The 24,142-nt window shown below is 43.1% G+C and overlaps 1 protein-coding gene across 8 annotated transcripts in view; it reads left to right on the top strand.

The window, feature by feature from the left end:
• Nucleotides 1-24,142, top strand: part of celf5a (cugbp, Elav-like family member 5a) — a 199,552-nt gene that overhangs the window by 158,919 nt on the left and 16,491 nt on the right. For 2 of the 8 annotated variants that reach the window (XM_034216214.1, XM_034216216.1), the window contains exons 4-7: nucleotides 3,249-3,377; nucleotides 6,159-6,238; nucleotides 13,444-13,617; nucleotides 20,139-20,304. In XM_034216214.1, the coding sequence (XP_034072105.1) occupies nucleotides 3,249-3,377; nucleotides 6,159-6,238; nucleotides 13,444-13,617; nucleotides 20,139-20,304 (549 nt within the window). The remainder of the gene's footprint in view (nucleotides 1-3,248; nucleotides 3,378-6,158; nucleotides 6,239-13,443; nucleotides 13,618-20,138; nucleotides 20,305-24,142) is intronic. The other 6 variants (XM_034216218.1, XM_034216220.1, XM_034216217.1 and 3 more) reach the window with 5 other exon arrangements.

A 24,142-nucleotide genomic window follows, 5' to 3' on the forward strand; every position in this document is an offset into this window, starting at 1 on the left:
TGGTGGTTCCCCGACATGAGCATATGGACCGGTGTCGTCTGGTGTGTCACCGTTCCCAGCAGGTGACCATCCAAAGCATTAGCCGGTACCGGCTGGAGCAGCCGAACCTGTTGGATGCCCAGCTGTAGTGCGAGCTCCTCGTCAATGATGCTAACATCTGATCCGATAAAAGTCGATAAAAACAGCCAGAGCCTGAGATTTGCCTGTCAGGAGGAGTCGAGCATGGCACAAGGGTCTTAGATTGGGGATCAGCTCAGAGGTTTGGCCCACCAGTATACTCCCCATTACTGATGAGTTCTGCCTTTTACCGGACAACGGGAAACCATATGTCCAGCCTGACCACAGTAAAGGCAAAGATTACCTCTTCGACGTAATCCCTCTCCTCAGAGGTAAGACTGGTACGACCCACTTGCATGGGCTCGACCTCCCCGTACCGTGAGTCAGAGTAGGAATGGGAATTCTCCGCCGAAACCGGAAGTCGAAATCTCCCGGAAACCGCAAGTTGGCGTCTGTTGCTCTCCCCTCCGGGTCTGGATTCGTCTGTCAATCCGAGAGGTGAGCTCAATCACCCATCCAAGGAAGCAGGGAGATCATAGGAAACCAGCTCATCTCTCATATAATCCGCTAATCCTCTCAGATATGCGTCACACTGCGCCGGCTCGTTCCAGCTGCTGCGGCGGCTGCTGGTGCGGAAGTCAATAGCGTAATCCACCACCATGCCGGAACCCTGGCTCAAACTCAGCAGACCTCCGGCAGCGTCGGGACCCAGACGAACGGAACCGAACACCCTCCGCATCTCTGCGGAAAATGCAGCAAAAGAGGCGCAGGCTGGAGTCTGCTGCTCCCACTCTGCAGTTCCCCATAAACGGGCTCTCCCCGTCAGATGGTTAACGGTGAAAGCTACACGAGCCGCCTCGGAGGCGAAGGTGTGTGGCTGCAGTGAAAACAATATGGAACAGTTTGTGAGAAAAGGACTGCATCCCTCAGGCTCACCAGCGTAGTGTTCCGGCGTTCCCACACGAGGCTCCGGAGCGTATCCAGTCGGGCCAGGGGCTGGAGCGAACATCGGAGCTGTGGGCGGAGGGACGGTAGCAGCCATGGTAGCGGCTAGCTGTTGTACGGTGGCGGCCATCTGTTGCATCTGGGAGGTAAGGTAAGCCAGCGTTTGTCCCTGGGTTGAGGTTGCCTGGTGGGTCTCGGTAGCTAAGGTAGCTATCGTGACTTCCTGTCTCTGGATGGCATCCTCAACCCTCTCAAAGCGGTCTCTAGGAGACCCGGTGTTTGCTTGGTCCATTTCTGGCCAGATCGTTCTGTCACAAACGAGCTGAGGACCAAAATGCACAACACAGGAAACCAGGGATAGTCGGTAACCAGCTTTATTGAAGGCAATAGGCTGGTAGGAGACAAAACGGCAGATAGTAGGCAAAGGGCTGGTCGGGGACAGGCGAGGGTTCCAGGAGAAAGCAGGACGGGAGTCGCAGGTACAGAACGGGTCAGGGAGCAGATGGGTGTAACAGAGTGAGAGAGAGAGACAGGGTGTGACTATCAGGTGACTAAGGAATGTTAATGCAGAAAATAGGTGAGTGAGAAAGCAGACTGTGACAGCGCGGCTAGTTCTGTGTGCTGCGTGTGGCTCTCCATCTATAAACAGAAGGGTATATGAGGTCTGGCAGCATTCAGGGAAATGTGCAGCGGAGCCCCTCCCTCGACTCATCTTTCCTCATCCAACCTCAGAATTGATATTCTCCCTCCAGCAAAAGGAAGAACCATCTTGGCCTTTCATTTTCCAGTTCAGGGCTTTCCTTTTTTTGCAGATAAATGCTCTCCAATCCACCCTGACAGATGTCACATTGCATCACTTCCGTTTTGATACGTAGCCTCTGATCCTGCCACTTGCAATAAGGAGTCAGCACCAGGGATGCCCCTCCCTAGACAACGCTCTGACACGGAAGATTATTTTAAAGGTGCATCATTGGAGGTGCTGAGTGCCGAAGCCCCAGCCGGGCGGCGAATCCCGAGCACTCTGCCGTGCCCGATGCAGGATTGTGGGTTAGGGTTGTGTCTGGGTCAGAGAACGACCACAACACGACACACTCAGTAGTCGTCACTTGTCACCCTGACTTTGTGCAATACTTCTAGCAGGGATTTCTACCGCTCTCTACCTCTTCATAGCAGCAGCCGCTAGTCGTGTTTCTCGCTCTGTGTTTCCACTGTGGCTTCACAGGTCAGAGCTGGAGAAACAATCTGTATAAAGGGAAGGTTTTAGTGCTTCTGCCGCCAACAGAGACTCTCTGCACTGCAGCATTAATCATACAAGGCCGGAGTACATCAGTAAACACAGTGTGTCAGGTCAAGGTAAAGATCAGATCCCACAGCATTTAACAGAACTCAATAGCATACACGCTATCTATTGAAAATTCAGCGTTATTCATGGCATGTCTCCTAGCCTCCGATGCTCGCAGGAGAGACACGCCATTGTTCACTGAAGAGCATACTGAAATATTTCTCTGGCTACACAAAAAACACTGGATCAGCAGCAATTAGTTGAGTAAGAGAGTGATAAAGAGAGGAAAGGAAGGAGGCATTTGAAAAAGAATGAGGTTGAAAAATGTGGAATCAGCGAGAGAAAAAGGGAAGCAGGAGAGAGAGAGAGAGCGTCAGTTTCCAGCCTCACAGTGTGGTGTGTAGGAGGTTGGAGCCTAGAGCCCCTGGTGCTTTTAAGGACCAAAGACTTGCTCATTGTCTTTGTGTGTGTGTGTGTGTGTGTGTGTGTGTGTGTGTGTGTGTGTGTGTGTGTGTGTGTGTGTGTGTGTGTGTGTGTGTGTGTGTGTGTGTGTGTGTGTGTGTGTGTGTGTGTGTGTGTGTGTGTGTGTGTGTGTGTGTGTGTGTGTGTGTGTGTGTGGTGTGTTGTGTGTGAAATCTCTTCATTAGTTCTCCCATTGCTCTTCCCCCAGCCCCTGACCACTCACTTAGCCCCAGCAGCTACAGTACACTATGTGCCCATGTGGGACTAAACCCAGTTACTGTATACTAGAGATTAAAATGATCAGTCTTGGAAGAGAGATAATGCAATGTGACTCAAGCCCAACCAGCGTTGAATAGAACAAGACTATATCTGTGTTTGCTTCCGTGGAAAAAAAGACACTTGCTTTAAATTAAACTCAAAAGAACAATGAACGACATTTCACTTCTGTATGTTCTTAAGTTATAATTTAACCTTTTTGTCTCTTTGTCTTGTTTTGTTCCAGAAGACAGGAAGTTGTTTGTTGGGATGCTGAACAAACAGCAGACCGAGGAGGATGTTTACCGCCTCTTCGAACCCTACGGAGTCATCGAGGAGTGCACAGTCCTAAGAGGTCCTGACGGAAACAGCAAAGGTAGGTAGCCATAAAGTTGTCAGCATTATTTAGGTCACTGACAGAAGAAGTGACAATGTGAGTACGTGTCTAAGTCAGCTGGGGTACGGAAAATGTATGTGACATATGTCCCAGATATAGGTCAAATGGCACATAATCACACACATTCTAATGCCATTCTAGTTGATGTGCTAGCCAGAAGCAGGCAGGGAACAATAGTAAAGCCAATGTATGTCAAATACATTTGATTGATGTATGTCTTTTATAATGATCATGTATGACAGAAGATGAGTGAATCATTTCTTTGACTTTTTCTTTTGTTCAATTGGTAAAGAATGTTAAATTCTTGCGGCAGCAGACTGTCAATGATTGAAGTATTTTAGAATAGAATATATCTTTATTGTCATCATACAAAGTACAACGAAATGTATTTGGCAACTCTCACTGCAGTGATCTTGGCATGTTTTAAATATAATCTTTGTTTGAAGACAGACAGGGCAGATAACATATATATTTATGTTTAATATGTTTTAAAATCCAAAGGCAAGATAGAAAACCAAGACTCTCAAGTTATATGGTAGAAACATCCTTCTTCTTTTAAGGTAATTGTGAACCCATCAAATATAGCAAGGATTCATAAAATGCTAGTCATTTTTTAATGCTGAGTTTGCCATTACAAACTCTTGCTCAGCACTCTTTTCTGAAAAAACTCTGCATTTCAAAGCCAGGATTTCTATTCTGTCACAGTCCTCATTTTCTTTTTGTCAGTGTTAATTTAAAGCATTTAGTCCTATGTATGTACTGCAGGCCCTTACTGTTGCTCCGGTACTGTGTTGATATCTTGCAGGCGCTTTTAAGACAGCCAAAAACTTTTTGAAGACATCAATTCCCTTGACACGCAGTAACGAGCCCATTCCCCAGCCAGCGCTTAAGGAAATTGTTGTGGAATTATATCTAAGGGGGTTTGAAGCCAGAGCGGTCTGACTGCCGTGGTTTGGAGGAGACAGGAAAGATGGATGTCAAAACGATTCAAATGTCCCTGCTGTGAGGACGGGGCAGCCAAGAGAGATGCAAGGGCTGCAAAGCAACCATGTACATTTACTCAGTACAATTCCCAAGTACTCAAGCCCTACTTTACATTAGTATTCACTTTGTATGCTACTTTATACTTTTACTCCACTGAAATGTAAACATTTCTTGCAAATTAGTATTTCCTCTCTGTGGTATTGCTACATTTAATTTAAAGTAAACATTGGTCCCTGAACATTACATTTCTCTTTGTGGCTCTAGAAAAAGTACACTCTATCTAAGCTCTATCACATTTTCTAATAAAAACCTGGAAGAATAAAATACCTTGTTGACAAAAACAGGTTTTGTGTTGCACAAAATCCAATTTGTGCCGACATGACTTTAAGTTTAATAGCAGAAAAGGTTTTGTTCTCTAGTTCTTGCACAGTTGTGTGTGATGCACACTGCAGGTTTCACAGTTTATTAAAAGTTAAATTCATAATTATATTGGCATAGTTTGTACTGCTCCAGCAAAGTCCTTGTACAGGTCATGCTGATCTCTAGCTCTTTTCTATCCATATCTCAGTAGGAGGTAGTGGTTTGACAGCTGAATGGGCATCTTGATTGGCTGGTGTCCACAGGGGTAAGCCCATTAAGAGCGGAAGAATGGCAGGGCTGCTGGGTCAAGCAGTACAGATGATAAGAAGAATAAAGTATGAAAGATTAAATGAGAATAGAAAAGAAACTTAAAATGAAATTAGGTGAAATAGGGTATAATTATAAATGGGGATGGCGGCTCAGGAGTTGGCCCTGCTGCCTCACGGCAACAGACCCCTGTTCAGTTGTAACAGCTTTTTTGGTTTCCTCCTAAAGTTTAATTGACTTTATCCAGAGACTTCAAATCTGCACACACATGTAGCATTTAGACTGTGTGTAAATGTGTTAGTGGTCTCCTTTCTTCCTTCAAGCCTTTATTAAAAACAGTGAATGAATAAAGTATAATTAATAAATTACCATAAGCTAACATCATTACTATTCCATTGTTCCATATGTAGCTAGACGTGTACTTACTGTACATATTATTCTTGAAAATAATTACAATATTTATGAGTATATGTTTAAGAATCATTTTGTGGCAGTAAGTTGTAGTATTTCTAAAGGAGACCAAATGTACAGCTTTAAATCAATCTTCTGTTAGCTTTAAAAGGGGGCCATACTCCAGTTTAGTGATTGAATAATTCATGTGCAACAGCTCACTTTGTAAACCCGCAAAAGCCATCTTCAACTTGTTTTCACTTGATCTAATCCTCACAGTATTTCTAACAGACATTAGAGCTAAGAGAGTGGGTTTTGTGGTTCCTGGCCTTTTGGACAGACATCATCATATTCACAGATATTAATCCTGTTGTGGGAACGATACACTGTACTGAGTAGTTCGCAAATTGAGTGCTTTTTAAATGTAAAACATTTTAGTCTTGAGTGTAGCCAGTTCAGCTAGTATTTAATATGCACAGACAGGCATGTGGTGCTAAATAGCATGTTTTTCTGCTTCATCAGTGCAATCTTTAGCCTACAGCTTCTGCCTGCCTAATGCCCGGAGTGGGGCAGCCTGCTGTGCAATGAGAGCCTCTCGCTGCACAGTGATTTCCGTGGTGTCAAATACAATTCAACATTCTTTATTAATATACCGTAGGCTTTTAATCTCACTCGATTGAATACATTTACTGCACATAAACTATGTGTGCCTGTGTGTGTACCTGCATGTGTGTGATGTGCTTCTGTTCTCTCTTCCAGGTTGCGCATTTGTCAAGTTCTCCACACATACTGAGGCTCAGTCTGCAATCAGTGCCCTCCACGGTAGCCAGACCATGCCAGTGAGTACAGCTCTCTCCCTTATCAACATATCAACATATCAAAACAACTGAGAAACATACACACACATCCATTGCATGCACACCTACACACTGACTAAAATAGCTATGTGCAGTCTTTATTTAAAGGTCCCCTACTGTTTTTCATCAATATATTATAGGTCTCAGATATATACAAACATGTCTCTGAAGTGTTTGGCTCCAAACACCAAACAGATCATTGCAGCATCCCATAATCCCCTCTGTTTCAGCCCTGTTTAAAAAGTGCTGATTCTCTGTCTGTTACTTTAGATGAAAATAAGGAGCCACTCCCCACGCCCCTCTGAGAGAGATTTGGTTAAAAATAACACAATGGTGCTCTAGGAGGAGATTCAGGTGATAAGGGGGGGGGGGGGGTTACTTTGGTTGGTGATGATGACATCATAAAGTGGCCAAAATCTGATCAGCTTATTTTCTATGAATGGATCAGGACACAAAGTGAGAGAATCTTTTTTCCTGATACTTTCAGAATCTCTTTACACAGAGGGGACACATGTTTATGTATAACATACATGAAAAAGTGGATGTTGCATGATACAGTAGGTGACCTTTAAAGCTCTGACCTCTTTTATTTTTACTTTCCCCCAACTTTTAATCAATTTATAAAATGCTACCATCCTCACCCAGTTTTAAAAACAGATAAAGCCCGAAATAGCCTCCTGTCTCTTTAATTGGCCAAAAATAAAATTCCAAATCTAATTTCCAGATAGAACTGTTTAGAATGATAATTGAATTTTGGGTGAGTCATCAATCAGTAGTTCTGCTTGCATAATCAGTGAATATAACTCCAGTGTGAGATTACATTTGCTCGTTATGTAAGCACACTGAATCCTCTGAATTCTGTCTGTATTGGATTTACTATGAGCGCAGAGGCTGTACGGCTCATTTGCCTCATGTTTAGGCATACTGCCTGTATACCTGATGGTTTCAAATAAAAGCTACTTATTCTGCTCTCCAAACCTGAATAGAGTTATTTTCCGTGACATTCGGCTAACGGACAGTCACATCCCATATTATACGGTCGCATTTAAGTATACGTTTTTATCCTCATTTTTTGTTTCGGGAACTCTCGCCTCAGAGAAGCAGGGACCCTGAACTCTCTCCTATACCCTATCTCACAGATGTTGTGTTTCACTGTATGATTTCATTTTCAATGGTTGCCAATGTGTGGCTCAGAGCAAAGCATAGAGGAGGACTAGATGCCGGCTGTGCCATTTTGGCCGCAACCTCTGAGTCAATCTAAGTGCAAATGACTGCAGGTCATGAGAAAAGACTCTGGATGTCCATTCTCCATAGATACCCTCATCCTTTGTTGCTCCATTCCCCTATCTCTGCTAGCTCTCTGCCCTCACTCGTCTCTCTTTGGCAGCCTCTCGGGATATTAGGCAATAGACTTGTTTACTCCACCTTTCACCACATTGGCTGCTGAATTATTCATCTAACTATAAGCAGGGGGCAGAAGGGAGGGGGCGAGAGTTGGGGAGAGAGACAGAGAAAGGGGGGGGGGTGAGGGAGAAGGAGTGAATGGACAGGATTTATACCTCCTGCTCTGGTAAATTGATTATAGAAATCTGATCAGCATCTCATATCCTGTGGCTGCTGGAGGAGAGAGCCCAGTGTGCCTGCCTCGCTCAGATTAGCGGACCACCAGTGGGCCATTACGCCTCAGTGGGACTCTGCTATTCACAGAAAAGGGTCTATCAATGTAGCAAACATCCTGGAAAAACCTTGGACCATACATCCTGTATTAATTTGAGTTTTTTGATTGCAGTTGAGTCACAGCGGCAAAACTAAGTCACGTACAAGTACATTGATGGACTGAATATATAAATAATCTTTCATTTGCACTACTGGATGCATTCAAAAATGAATACATGAATAAAGAAGTGAAACAAAAGAAAATAGACTATTGACAGCTACAATGCAGGATGCATACAGAACTGAACTTATGAAGGCCATCCATTGCCTGCAACTGTTTTTGGGGAATCATCTAATTCTCACTTCTCCAGGGCTAATAGAGATGATTAATTGTTCTAATGAAACAAGGCAAACTGAGCCAGTGTGTGAGTGAGTGTGAGTGTGTGTGTGCATATTTACTGCCTTCCAAGGCCGTGTCTGTTGAGCAGACTCAGAGAGATGACCATGAATAAAGTCCAGCCAATAGCGTTGCAAGCTGAGGTGTTAAAGTGCACTGAATATTAACACTGCGACTAACTACAGAAGTTTGATAGATCTACTGCCAATCCCCCAAAGCATGAGCACTGGCTCCTTAGAGTTTATGAGTGTGCACACACACGCACACACGCACATGCGTGTGCATACATAAACATGTACAAACAGAAGCACTTTGTGGCTAGCACATTTGCATCAGCCCACACACACACACACACACACACACACACACACATACATACATACATACATACATACTATTTCTATATTGCTTCTCTCTCTGTTTCACTGTCACATGCTCGTACAGCCACAGGCTAGGGTCAAAGGCTCCCTGACTGATCTTATTTTCCAGTTCGCAGGACTTGGGCTGAATATATTTGTGTTATTCATGTAGAGGGGGAGTGGGCATTTTGTATGTATTGTAAGTGCGATTCGGGAAGGAAATTGGAAAATGAGAGAATGTACGAGTGTAGATAAATGACGATCAGAGCATGCACAAATATACTCTACATATGCATACATGTGGGGGAGCATATATGCTTCTGTGAACTCATCCAAATGAAAAATAATCTGCCAAAACTAACTACGACATAATGTCACTGCATGAAGGATGATGGCAAGATAGTGTAAGTGTGTGAGTCATATGAGTGCATCCGCAGGTCACATATAAGACCTTGGCTGGATCTCCATCACACCCTAACCCATCATATTTCAAGCGTGCATACCTCTGCCTCCTATACACACCACCACTATCTCTCAGCCAGCGTTCTCACACACACACACACACACACACACACACACACACACACACACACACACACACACACACACACAGCCACTGTTCAGAGTATGAGTGGCTCAATTAAACATTTAAACGCCAGAGCTGTAAAGCAAATTGCCGGGATTCAGCAGGGTCATGTAGGAAGTAAGTCCCGGGACAGAATTACATGGGGGGGGGGGTTGTGGGTCAGGTCCGCAGAGCCGTGATGATTTTTTCAATCCGTATCCGCGTCAGCTCAACCGGGGTTTGAGACTGTTTTCGCTGACATAGGGACTGACACAGAAATACTGGAGCAGGATAATGGAAGGATAAGAGCAGAACAAAGGAAAGTAAATGAGGTGAAGTTTGCATAGAAGAGAGAGCTGGATGATTGAGAGTGAAGAGAAGAGCAAATAGGGTAAAAATAAACATCCAAATGTGATTCCCAAGCTGCTGGATCTTCTCCATTACTTCAGACAGAGAACACACACATGCAACTGCTGTGAGTGCCAGGATTTAACACTCAGTGTGTCACTGCCTTAAATAATGACAAAATAAAGAGATGGTGGAAAGGCAAAACATGCTGCAGATAGCCCAGTAAATACTGTAAAGGCTGCTTTAAGTCAGGAAACAGTAATGATCTCATTGTGTAGTCAATGAGATGCAGAGTTTTAATGTCAGTTTTTCACGAGGATGATATATCTCCGTGCTGCTATTCATTAAACAACGTTCTGCCTTTATATTTTTAAGTTAATGTGTATTGTTTAAGATCTGTCATCTCCCCCACAAGTATTTCTACCCAGGCAATTTACATTCTAATAACCTCATAGATTACAGTCATCCATTATTTTACTAGCCAAGCTCAAAGACGATGTGTATTCATGACTCCTTTGGTGGAGAAGATTAGTATAGTATCATGCAAAGGACATCAATTATAAGATATATACTGTAGCATCTAACTGCATATGCAGCATCAATAAAAAAAATTAAAAAAATACATTTCAAATGTGACTGCGGGAATCTTGTGACATCTGAAGAAATGTGAAACCCACCATAATGTCAAAACAAACATGTCAAGTGGTGTCTAGGTGAGCATCACATGCTACGCTCTCATGTTCCTGATGGAAGCACTCTGGTCGAATGAATTTTTAATATAAAGTTGTAACTTTGTGAATATAAAATCATGTTTTAACTTTTAATGTATGGTAAGCAATGCAGGCAGAATATGAGGCCATATGTTGTGGAGGAACAGACAGCTTTAGTGGCGATACTTTCTCATTAAAATAGTTTTTTTATCTTTCAGGCAGGGATGAAAATATGTCTTATGGTAAAAAAATGTATATAAGAAAGATGGGATGTATGTCTTGTTTTTTGTTTTTGTGCTAGCAGTTTTACAGACTGAGTCATAGGGTGACTAACCCAAGCAAACTGGGACGACATGAAGGCCTTCACCATGTGACTCTTGAAACCAATACAGGATCAGATTCCTTTCTAGCTCTACTCTGCACTAATGCAAGCCTGCATATGTTTACAGTTAAATAAGTAAGGGGTGTAGAGCTTGGTCGGCAGCTTAGACAGACTCCGACCTTGGCAATGAGAAGGAGGTGTAGAGAAGCAGACTTTCCTTTTGGTTCTGGGTCTCTGTAGGGACTTTTTTTATCCTCCCTGTTTAGCTCCCCTTCCTTCAGTTGTTCTCTAGGCAGCTGGGAGCCGCCTGGCAGGGGGATTCTGCTCACACTTGGCAGCTTAAACATTTAATGAGACTTTTACTTCACACTTCATCCTGCTCTCTTTATAGCAGTGGCGATTCTACTCACTGATATCCTGACAGGCCTAACTGGGAAAACCTGGGAGATAAACAAATGTGGCATTGGATGCTTGGCCAATAAACCATATGATTCAGGTGTCCTAGGGAGAACCAGCAGGAGGGAAGAGTCAGTGTATGGACTTCCATTAAAGATGCCTTGCAGAGAGTGGGACATACATGAGAAAGTATGAAAGAAAGGGCAAAAGGCTCTTATACAACTTAACATGTCAATTCACAATAAACCATGTTTCTATCATCCAAGCAGGCACACTCCAGTCTAATCCTGATAGAAAAGAGGTTGACTTCAGTGTTTCAATTTAATACCCTCAGATTATAAAACCCAGCCTTCCCCAATAAATTAGCAGAGTAGGAACACGCAGCTCTCATTACCAAAGAAGGTAGACCTTTAATAGCTTTTTCTTTTCTCTTTTTTTACTGTGAGAAGGAGTTCGAGTATTCATTATGTACTAGCACATCTCCTTTGTATTCTGGTCATGCTCTGCCATGTCCTGGACTCTCCCAAAGTTAAACCTCATAATAAAGTTAATGATGCAGATGGTAAAAAGCTGGACCGACACAACAGCCAAACCCTAAACCAGTAACTGTGCCAAGGTTAACATTGAGGTGACCGAGCATAGTCTATGAGATGTTGCTTACGAGATTGAGAAACTCAATAATATCTCTTTATAGATGATGTTCTATCTCTTGTTTCTATCCTGTTTATTGTAGAATCATACAGAACGCTCAATGGCCAGGAATAATGTTGTTCTGGAGTGACAGGAATGGAATGACACTCGCAACACTGAGGGAAACAATTAGTCAATCAGCTGTACAGATGTCAGCCGGCTTGTCAGTCTAACGAATACTACAGTCCGTCAGCCAGTTAGCAAGCCATCTAGCCACCTAGCATGCCAGTCAATCAATCACTCCACTAACTAGACAATAATCAATTTGGTCAGGCAACCAACTAACTGGCGTCTCACCTACGATCCTTCAAACCTGTGATTCAACCTCTGTAGCAAACCAGGAGGAGAGGGCTTGGGGGAATATTGAAAAAACAGGGGGGGAAATAGACGATATAATCTATATGTTACAGTCGGAAGATCCCGTGCCTGTCTTCGAGCATCTCTATAAATGTCTTCATTAGCAGATCTCTACAGACTCAGTCAGAATATGCAAACAGAGACAAATAAAAACTTGATAAATAATTAAAGTATTGTAATTTTGCTGCCCATTTATAACTGCTTGCCTAGAGTCCAACACAACTCCCACATGGATACCAAACCAAGAAACCCCCCATGTAGCCCTTTAAAAGCCCCATCCCCCAACCTTCAATCCAGCCACTTCACCAGTCACCACTGTTATTGACAATCCTGCACCAATTTCAGGGGGCCTCTTATCATGACTGACACACAACCTTTCTACACTGTCAGATCAGAGTAATATTTCGGCCTTTTATGTGGATCGATTGGCCAGTTTGGGGGCGCAGAGGGGAGAAGAGGCGGAGCACACAAAAGGTCAACTATAGCGCTAAATCATTTGAAGATTCTTAATGAAGGGTGTGTGGCAGACACACCTGCTGTTTTCATTATTGGGCTGCAGGAAGAGGTAATAGTGTTGATAAGGAAGCCACATAAAGCAAGGGGAGGCTAAACAGAGGGCAGAAAGAGGGACATTGCCCTAAAAAGCCACATTTCCTTTGAAGACCACTTTCACTAAGGTCAATAGGAAGCACTGCCAATTGTAGCTCTTCCTTCAAATCATTGTATATTGCAGATCTTTTAACCTAATCTGTGGGGAGGAGCACCAAGGTTACATATATGTACTGTACCGGAGTAGGGAAGCTGGGGGAAACATAAAGTATTTATGTCATGCACAGCGAGGCTTCTCTGCCCTGAGTGACTTTGTAAATGTTAAACACTGATTGAAAAAACGGAAGGTTTCTGTCTGCACATCTGCCTACAGAGCTGTTCGCTCAGTAGTGAGAATATTTGTATTCTTCCCATATCTCTCTTAGGTTCATGTTTATGTATGCCAGTCGCAAAATGAGGAGGCACAATTCCCTGCAATAATACAAATGTGCAATGATGTTTCATCTAGAAGGCCAAAAAAGAAAGCTCTGACATGCAATTAGATGATCTCACTGGATATTGATGTCATCACCGGTTGTTGTTGCTAATGATCATGGCATACAAAACAAATCTGAAATAACAACAAAGACCATTCTTCATGCCCTTGTATTGAACCTTTTTAAGCCTTTTGTTGTGGTTGCTTTCTCTAAATACTTGGTAAATCCTAACAGTCACAAATCCAAAATAATTCCTGATGTGGCTAAGCCTTTTTGGGGATAGAGGATGAAATGATGTTATTGTTGAATGACTGAGCCAGTGTTAACATCCCAGGTTAAGTGTCAATGTTGTTTTTCCTCAGATCTTCTGTTTCTCTCTCGACCCTCAGGGTGCGTCCTCCAGCTTGGTGGTCAAGTTTGCTGACACAGACAAGGAGCGCACCATCAGACGTATGCAGCAGATGGTTGGGCAGTTTGGCATCTTCAACCCCGCCATCGCCCTCCCCTTCAGCACCTACAGCTCTTACGCACATGCGGTGAGTGCGAAATGATACACACAGAACCACTGAAATAAAAACACATTCAATTTAACATACAAATATGTGCTGACTGAGGCTACAGTAGACCCTTGTAGGAATGTAACTACAATACAGTAGGTTGTGTCCAGGATGTTGGGATTCTGCTAAATCACATTGTTCTACAAGGTCCTTTCGAGCTGCTATAATTGGGTATAAATAATGTAATTTTATACTAACAATGGTTTAAATGACTACGCTTATGTGAAAGGTGCCATCCACAGAGAATTACAACTGGACTCTGCAGTTCTTCTCAGTTCTATTAAGTATTTAAGTGTCTTTAGGCCCATTGTTCTGGTTTTGTGGCTATACAACTTAAGTGTTTAGGTTTATACTCACCGCTCTCATTGCGTCATTTTCAGCTACAGCTGGAAGCTCTTTCTGTCAAAAGGATATACATAACTTACTGTTCGCTACCTTTCTAAACTTCTGTCCCATGGATCGAACGGAAGGAAAGAGAAATGAATGCAGATCATTTCAATTTGACCTGTATTCCCCTTTGGATGGACAGTGTATTGCTGAGGTGGGACCGTAAACAACTTAGAACACATCACACATGGGACACACATTTTAACCCCTTTGACCTTTAGCTTGACTGTTATGTGGTCCAATTCATCAGCAAGCATTTTAAAAGAGGATATCAGTCAGTGAAATTTGTAACTTTTCTAGTAAATAGAACACAAAGACACGTGTGCACCCTACTTGGTATTCATTTCTGTAATTGAAATGAGCTTGTCAAACTATCATCACTTCATTCAGCAGCACTTCTTGGTCCCCTCCTTTTTATAAGCAGTGCTGCTATGCTTTTACATTCAGTCTATCACTACCCTCTGCACGTAATCACACACACATTTAGGTTAGCTGGTACCCTCCAACCCCTTCATCAGCTTCCCTCTGCCCTCCTATCACCGCCCACTGTCCCCCCCCCCCCCCCCCCCCCCCTCAGGGCATGGCACCATATTCACACAGCAGACCCCCGGCTCTTTGATGAGTTCAGACAGCCTATGCAGCCGCTCTCACCATGCGCCCCCTCCACCTTCTATCACACTGCTTCTCTCCCCTCCCCCTCTCCCTGTCCCTCCCTCTGGGCCCTTGAGAGGCTTCAGGGGCCACAGTTGACTCAGAATTTTCCATTGGCAACTTATCTGCACACAAACTTTCTTCTTCCCCGCTGAGGCAGAGCACTCACACGTACTGCCTTATGCACGTGCATGCACACTGTACTTGAAGCAGGCTAAAAATGAATTTAGGAGAAGCTTTCCATCCAGCACTTAGATAAAAAACCTGGGCCTCACACTGCATACTGTACATACACATAATCATCAGCAATGTGTTTACTCACAGAGAAGGAGTAAGACCAAATAATTTCCCCTGTACTCATTTGGATGTCAAAGTTATATATATTTCTCGCTGTTTCCAAATGCTAGGATAAATTGTTTCAAATAGCCAGGTCTTGGGGGCTTATCCGTTTCCCTCATTTTCACAGCCTTGAGACCCAGTCTGAAATGTGTAAATTGACCATCCCAGAGTAATTGCGAGGCCATCTCTTGTGCTCGTCCCAGTAAAACTCCCACCTTCATTACCATTCATGAAATGCAGCCCTTTCCCAGGGAATGTGGAGAAATGCAAATGTTTAAGGGGTGGTGGAGGCAGTGGCAGTCTACGAGGAGACCATTGTGCCCGCTCAGGTTGGCCATGACTCTTATTTACTGTGGCAGAGACCCGTGTCCACTCATACAGACGCACACAAGCGTGTACACACTCAGATGCACTGCGCAGCAAATGTTCTTTCTTCCCCCCCCTCTCTCTCTCCCTCTCATACACAAATACAATATGACAAAAAGCAGGATGACGCTAGGAAATTGAGTTCCGAGTGAAAGTAACAAGGGCACTGGGGATACTTCAGCATTAGAGAGAATCAATTACTATTACATCTAAAAGAGAAATTGCAGGTATGTGGTTGCTCGACACAAAGATTATACAGCATGAATGATGTTAGTGAAGGTGAGATTCTCCTTGTATTAGTATTACGAATTACAGAGACTGTGGGTGCCATGTACCTGCATATAATGAATTTAGCGAATAAGGCAAGCCGGTTAAGAAACTCTGAGGGAAAGCAACCTTGGAGATAAAGTTTTGATAAAGTAATGAGTGCTCCAGAGGCAGTAATGGATTATCAGCGAGGCCCTTGTTTTCATATCTAGCTAAAGACATATTTAATGAGTATAAATACTGGTTCCAACTGCAACATGCGCATAATGTGGAATAAAGGGAAATCTGAGTTATCTTTAGTGTGGGGGTCCTGCTTGTGCAGCAGTTATGATTAAATTACAGTCATGGCTGCATGTGTATGGTGTGCAGCCTCGATTCTTCTGTAGCCACCGGGAATGTGCTGAAGTGATACGGCGAATGTTTCTTTACTGCAAGATAAACTACACATATTCCCCCAAGAAGAAAAACCTGCAGTGACACAAAAAGGACTTTATCTCCAAAGACACACTACATGTTCGCCCACTCTCCTATACGCTGGCCAAGAGAAGAGGAGGTGGCACAGTATAGAATACAGACTTGGGGAGAGATGGTATATATAGCTATAACCAGGGAGTACAGTAAATGGTAAATTCAAAGAGCTACCTCTCCACTACAGCAGTGGATAGGATTAAAGAGTTGAGCTGACAGCGAGTAAATTGGATTTTAGTCAAACCAGGAGAAGGAGGGGTCTCTGAACACAAATTGGAGGGGTACAACACTCACAACATATGCCAGAAATGAGAAATGTGCCATTTTTACGATAGACACTGGTGTGCTCTGACAGGAGACATCCTATTTGCAAAAAGGTGATTTCATAAAACACAAGCGGAGGGTGAGCGAGCGAGTGGGATTCCTTGTTTCATTCCAGTGTTAGTAGTGAATGATAATAGTTCTCCCATGAATTGCTGAATGTGAGTAATAAAACCAGCTTTTATTACCTTTTGTATTCCCCCTTCACGACACAAACATCATATTTGTACATGATTAGATTTGATTCAAGTCACTTTTCTTCCTTCGTCTTTAAAGCCGTGTCTCTCTGGGAAGACAGCCATTTTAGCTTGGTCTCTTCAGGTGGAGGAATACATGCTGTGTCGCAGGAAAGGAGAGAAGTGTTAGATTTAAAGGCCCTCCGCACTGTGCCCCTGTTGCCTGCCTAAAAAGATACATTGGACTGAATGTAAGGTGGATAAACGAGAGGCGAGAAAATGGTTTAACTTGGCGCTATTAGTGACAATGTGTGGGAGGATGATGACTGTAAACTCACATTAGGAAACATCTCCCCCTGTTGGAGGGACTCGCATTCAAACGGCATCACAGCACACATGAGGAATGATGGGAACAGATTACTGCATCATTTAGCTGTGCTGAAAACGCAAACACACGTCTATGACCTGGTTTAGCTGTACTACACTTGTGAGGACTCGCTCTGCACACACAACAAAGTGCCTCCAATGAAATAACCTATTCAAATCTTTCCGTGGAAATACGGCCTGTCAGCATGGGGGTAACAAATGAGGCCCTTGAGCTTCAGTCTTCTGTCTTCAGTCCTTTTCTTCACCTCATTGACCTACTCTCTCCTCCTCTCTCTTATTTTTTCAACCTATTTCACCCTCTCACTCTTTCCTTCTCATTGTCTCTCTCTATCCTTTCTGCCTCTGTCCCCGGCTGGTTGTTCTATAAGGGGTCACATGTGACAGTGCGGAGAGTCAACGAGTCACAGAGCAGCGCTACAGAGATAATTGCCATGTGATAAAGAGGTGATTGCCTGCTGGCACCAGGGGAGAGTAATGCCATCAGGTTGCAATAAAAAAGCAGATGTCTGACACTAAATGAATGCTGCGGGAGCCCGGGAAACTTTCTTTGCTCCCTTTCATCTCACGCACTTCTCTTTTGTCCCCCTTGTTTCTCTCTGCCTTTTCTTCTCTCTTCCTTTCTTTTCAAGAGGAAGCAGAAAAGGTTGTGTCTGTGACGATGAAGACTCAGTTCGGCTCATTCTGCTATCTGCTGGCTGGTGCATAAATAAAGAAACGGGAATTGCTTTTGAATATAATGCCTTTTTGAAATGATGAAAAAGAGGGGGGGGAAAAAAGCATATACATATGAAAAGTAAAATGGAACGACTTTGAATATCTCTGTCAACATAACCACTCTGCTTGCTGCTCTTTCTTTCCTTTTTATCAGAGCCAGTTTGTATTAACCACTGCGTTCCAACATAATGATATGCTTTGGTTTCCAATTTGCTGCATTTGAATTTGGAACGAAGCGTCAATGAATGCCAGAGTTGTTATCCATGACAATCTGACGGAAGGCATTAAGCATTGCATTATCTAAAATATGCATTGGGAGAGAGGCTAGTCTTTACTCCTACTCCATGTTTACTCCATACAGGCTTGTAGCTTTTATAAGGCCACCAGGCCCACAACAAATAGACTGCAAGCCTATTAGAATTAGCTCTAAGTCCCCAGTATCAGCGAGCAGAGCCAGAGAAAAGACAAAAAAACAGCGAGTTTTTGTGACAGTTTATTTATTCTGTAATACCAGCCCAGTCGGCCTGTTCATCCTGAAGTCTCACCCTGTTCACATCCTAATGAGGGGGCAGTCACAGCATCGCCAAAGCAAGGCAGCCACAGACCCTCTAGACCTCTTTGTTTGTTTCTGTGTCATTGCTTTTGTTTAGTTTCTTGTTCCTTTGCTGTCTTTTACAGCTACGGCCCCTTAAAGGCTCAATTCATCTTATTTGGAAAGGAATGGATGATTCCCATTTGTCACAATGAAATTATGTAAATGACAAGAGGCGTTAATAGATAGCAGAGGCAAGGCATGTGGCTAATGGATGAGATGCCAGCGCTGGGCATTCTGCAGCAGGACAGCCGCTTTCAGGCTACCTGACAGGGGCACTGAGGGAAAATAATTGGCTTTTCCGTTGCCGGGTCCCCATGCAAATACAAGCAGAGTGGCATTCTCTACCCACAGTGTCTCACAATATCGTCATTAGCATTAGCGCCAGTGGCAGAGGAGTTTGATTTCTGCTTATACGAGTCATTCTCAGGCCACGGCCATCAGCAGCTCCCCTGACACGCAGCAACTAAGCAGCATTAACCAGATGCTGAGAGGTCGGTCCAGCTGTGTTTGTATTCCAACACCACACAAGTCTGCATCACTACATAGCCAGCAAAAGATTGTTGATAGACCCACTGGTTCACAAGCTGCAAAAGCCTTTGTACAATGATGGGTTTTCTTCGGAGTTAGGCATTTATGGTTTGCACAGGGAGAATTTAAGCTGAGTGCGGAAACTCAAGTAGAAAACTCAGTCGTTCCTCATGTCATTTTGTGTTTGTGTGTGAGTGCAGTGCAGGGCAGCGGTGCATGTGAGCATGAATAAACACACTGTGGGCTGCATTTGATGGAAAACATTTTCGGCTCTAACTTCTCACTTCATGCTAAGTAGTATGCAGAGTGAATGAAAGGCTATTGATTTATCTCTTTGTGGGATTGTCCAATGGTTGAAAATCGACCACCATTTCAATGTTCTGACTAACATACTGCACTACTAACATGGTGTGGAATTTAAGTTTCTTGCTACAAACAATCAACAAATATTCTTTTAATAAATCAGGGTCTGGATTCAGTGACAAGTCCATGATGTTGTTTTGGCAAATGTATGTCTCTAAAAGAAAACTATTAGACAAAAACTGCACCTTTTAATGATTTTCCAACTCTAAATGCATTCTTTTTGAAAAATGCCCTAACATTTTGGGAAACTAGCCCAGAGAAAGGCCTTGTGGTTTCTGACATAAATATGAAACAAAGCTAATTTTAAAGTCTGGGTGAATGTCAGGCTGCAGCAACCATTACAAATACATCAGAAACATCAGAGATGAGGCCGGGAAAATTATAGAACATCAAACATCTGCGGCAAACCTATTCAGCCAAAGTGAAGGGAAGGGAAGTTTGAAAATGAAATGAATAAGAAGTGAAACTCTTCTGCAAACGTTGCCTGTTCTCTGAGCAAGTATAATGTCCACATGTCAATGTCTTGATTTGTATGAGCCCAACCGACAGCTATTAAATCGTTTTTGCAGCTGGCGACAGGCTTCCTGCTGGGAGAATAGACAGATTCACTAAACATAGGTTGACAGGCTTCTTTTTTCTTCCCCTTCTTTTATTCCGCTCTACTTTCTCTGTACTTCCCATGCACTATCCATCCATCAACCTCAACATCCATCCCTCCCTCTGTTCTACCCGTTCTCTCTCCTCTCATGCTTCCCTTCTCCCATCTTTGTCCAACTCCTTCCCAACGTACTATATTTTTCCTTACCGTCTGTCCTCCCCTCACCTCTCTCGGAACCCCATTCTCCCCCCTGCTCTCTCCCAAACACCCCATCCACACCTCCCTCCCTCCCTCCCTCCCTCCCTCCCTCCACCCACCTCTCCGTGTCCCTCTTCTTTAGCTCATGCAGCAGCAGGCAGCCATCATGGCAGCAAGCCACGGAGGTTACCTCACGCCCAGCATGGCCTTCCCCGCCACACAGATCCACCAGATGGGGGCGCTCAACATCAACAGCCTCCAACACAACCCCATGAACCCGATGTCGAGTGAGTTCCATCAAACACTGGGTGAGCACTTTTGTTTTATTCCCTTTGCTTCTGTGTGCTTGTGTATGTGGGTTTTGTGGATTGAGGGTGGGTTATTATTACTACGAGCGAGTTTCTTGTTTGCTTGTGTTAATGTCTTACTGTTAGTGTGTGTAAGTGTTGAGTGGGTGTATTTTTTTTGTTCATACCAGCAGGGTTCTTTTAGGTCAACTTGTGTTTTTACAATGTCTGCAGGAATATTTGCATATGTGCATGTCTGTGTGTGTATGTGCGCGTGTGTATGTGTGCAGCGTGAGAATATAACTAGCACTGCAGCCAGGCCGAAAGGATACCTGCCTGCTCACTGGTTTTCAGAAGTGATTTCACTGGAGAGCAAGAAAGACCAAGATGAAAAACAAAGTCAATCGGATTTGCATGTTTATGTACTCGTTGGATGCAGAAATTATTTGGGTTAAGTAGCAGCAGAATAAGGATTCTCGATAAGTAAATTTAAAGATAAGGCACTAATTTCCCCATAGATTTTTGACCTTGCGTTTTGAAGCCCTAGCGCATGATCTGCATGCAGTTGGTTTTGTTTTCCATAACAAACACCTCCTATGCCGATACATTACAGAGGAAAAGGAGGGACTTTGAAATACCTACCCACTGTAACATTTGCTTATTCAGCAGTGCTTGGTTTTCCTTGAGACAGAGGCAACTTCAAGATTCTCCACTCAACAAAAGCATGAGCCGAAATAAATAATACAGTAACCAAGTCTTTGTTGTGCTCCGCTCACCTACTTTGTCAACACTGCAGTATTGAGTTTTTAAGGTGATGACTTTGGTAACTTTAAACCAATCAGTGAATGAAAGAGAGAGGGAGTGGAACAAGACCTATCTTAGATTTTCTTTATAGCCATCATAGAAATCTTTACTACAAGCTTGCTGCACTATATCAAATTCTCTCTGCACTGTGTTCCTGTGGGGAAAGAAAACATTCTCTTAAGTCTGTATTGTGTTCCGTACTTTATTCACAGACTCAAAGAAAGGGCAGTTTTTGTTGTTCACACACTGTTTTTGTGCTTACCTTACTTCACAACAGTCAGTTGAATTACAATAACCAGGACAGACAGCAGACCAGGTGTGGAAAGGCTACAGGACACCTATTAACCTTTAAATCATTCATGCCAAATGAACGCATGTGCATAAAGTGAAATGTTGGAACATGCTGTGTTTGTACAGTACATCCACAATCATTTTCTACTTTGAGCAATATATCTAGAGAGGGGATCCATTTGTCAAATATTCACAGTGATGTTTTCAGTGCAAAGCGTGCACTTTTGTGCGGGCCTAATCAATCAGAGACAGTGATTAAAAGTGGAGCTCAGTCTTGCCGCGAAGCCTCTTTTTTGATGGGCAAAGCACTGACAGTATGACAATTCAGATCTTTGTGTTCTGCATGCATACCTATATTTTGCAACACAATAGTGCTGATGAAAGATTGTGCAACTCTATTGCAAGGAACTATGTGTGTGTGTGTGTGTGTGTGTGTGTGTGTGTGTGTGTGTGTGTGTGTGTGTGTGTGTGTGTGTGTGTGTGTGTGTGTGTGTGTGTGTGTGTGTGTGTGTGTGTGTGGTGTGTGTGTGGTGTGTGTGTGTGTGTGTGTGTGTGTGTGTGTGTGTGTGTGTGTGTGTGTGTGTGTGTGTGTGTGTGTGTGTGTGTGTGTGTGTGTGTGTGTTGGAGCCTTTGTCCGCCGGTCTGATTGCTTTGTGCTGTTTTGTGTCTCTTTTGTAGCCTCTCGAAAGACAAAATCAGTGCATTGCTGTAAAGAAAATATTGCTGAATTTGTGGGATATTCTCTTGAATCTAATAAGAAGGAACATTTCGGGAAATGCTGTATTCTGGAAAAGTAAAAGCCAATAAAATGTATTGTTGTATGTTAGAGAAGTGAATTTCATTTCATTTCAAACCTTTATTTATACAGATAAATCCCATTGAGATCATTGATCTCTTTTCCAAGGGAGACCTGCTCAAGTAGTTCCACATGAAACATAAAAACATAAATAGAACAACAAAAGGACATCATACAGCATCATTTACATAATTATCCACATAAACAGGTACCAATAGCTTCCGATTGACTAGCATCCAACCGAGCTTTAAAAACATTTAGTGGCACCAGATTGTTCAGTTTCCATTTAATTTGCAGACTATTCCAAGACAGAGGAGCTGCGCATCTAAAAGCTGTCTTCCCTAAGACAGTCCTAGCAGTTGGCACATTTAATAAAACCACAGCATTCGATCTCAGGCAGTAGCCACTTACAATTTTCCGTGAGATCAGGGAGCAGATATAAGATGGAAGTTTCCCTAACATGGCTTTGTATATAAAAAGGTACCGGTGACTGAGCCTCCGTACAGTTAGTGAAAGCAAACCAGCCCTTGCATACAGGGTACAGTGATGGGTTAATGCTTTACAGTTTGTCACAAATCTCAGTGCACTGTGATACGCAGCATCTAACTTGACCAGGCAATTGGCAGGTGCATTCATATACATCAAATCACCATAGTCCAGCACAGGTAAAAAGGTCACAGTGACTGAATGCCTCTAAGTCTATGAATCTGATGTGTGATGTGGTGCCATGTATCTGCTTTTGGACATGCTACTGTGTGAGCTACAGTTGGCTGATTACCTTTTATTATTGAAGGTAATATATTATTAATCCTTGAGAGAAGCATGGCTTTCGTGAATTCTCAACGACCATCATAAATATGAAATGTTTTATTTCCACTTTCTCCATTCATTAATTTGAATGTGGCTGCCAGCAGCTGCAGGATTGCTAGTGTAGCTCGCTGCTTTGGTTTACACAGCCATTGTCTCTCTCGATTTTCACACTTGTGGCTATGACTTATTTAGAGTTCAATGAAAGAATACATAACATTACTGGCAAGGCTGACTGTATAAGTAGGCCATAGTCTCACACTGTTGAGAGACAGAAGAATGTCTGCCCCGAGTCAGAGGAATAATTCATTGTAATATCAGAATCTGTTTTCAAGGTCTGGGAGCTAATGCCTGTCTGCTTCGACAGAGGTGTAATTTATACATTAAAGTGGACCTATCATGCTATATTTGAGTAATATATTGTAGGGCCATACCTATGTAAAACATGTCTGCGAATTTCTTTTTTCAAAATACCAAACAGATCATGCATTTTAGCCATGCCTCATTTTGCTCTATTTGCTCTTTTCCAGCCCTGTTTTTGCAAGGGCTGAATCTGTGAGAAGTCTTCTTCGCTGCTTTTGTGGCAGACTACAGCGCCACCTACAGGCCTGGCATATGTACTACAGCGTCTCCAGCGCTTTCGAACGGCAATGGCCATGGCTGTCCCCTCCTGATAGGTGGAGAGTTGCCCATATAAGCGGAGCTCCTCGTTCCTGACGTCAGAGCATTTTCAAATCTGTATCAGTTTGTATCAGATCCGTTGCAGCCCCGTTTTTAGAGATTTGGGTATGGAGGAAAAGAGAGAGGGTTGTGTTTTCTGACACTTGGTGAGTTCCCTGACACACCGGGGACACATATTCATGTGTAAAAGACGTACAAAAGTGCATTTTGCATGATAGGTCCACTTTAAGTTGTCTCATCAACTAGATTAGAGCTCAAAACAAATCTTTAAATGTTGACATTTGGAAAGTGTGTCAACTGTTTAAAAGCATAAACGGTAGAAAGGTAAAGTCATTGACAGATAGACTACCACCTTTATGGTAATTACCTACACGGCTCTGCATTAACATAAAGCTCCAATAGAAGCTTAACAGATGAAAAACCCTGCCTGATCATCTGTTAAATGTGTGACATTAATCTTGTATTAAATGATCAGTATAA

The sequence above is a fragment of the Gymnodraco acuticeps genome, unplaced genomic scaffold, assembly GCF_902827175.1.
Source record: "Gymnodraco acuticeps unplaced genomic scaffold, fGymAcu1.1, whole genome shotgun sequence".
Classification (NCBI taxonomy): domain Eukaryota; kingdom Metazoa; phylum Chordata; class Actinopteri; order Perciformes; family Bathydraconidae; genus Gymnodraco; species Gymnodraco acuticeps.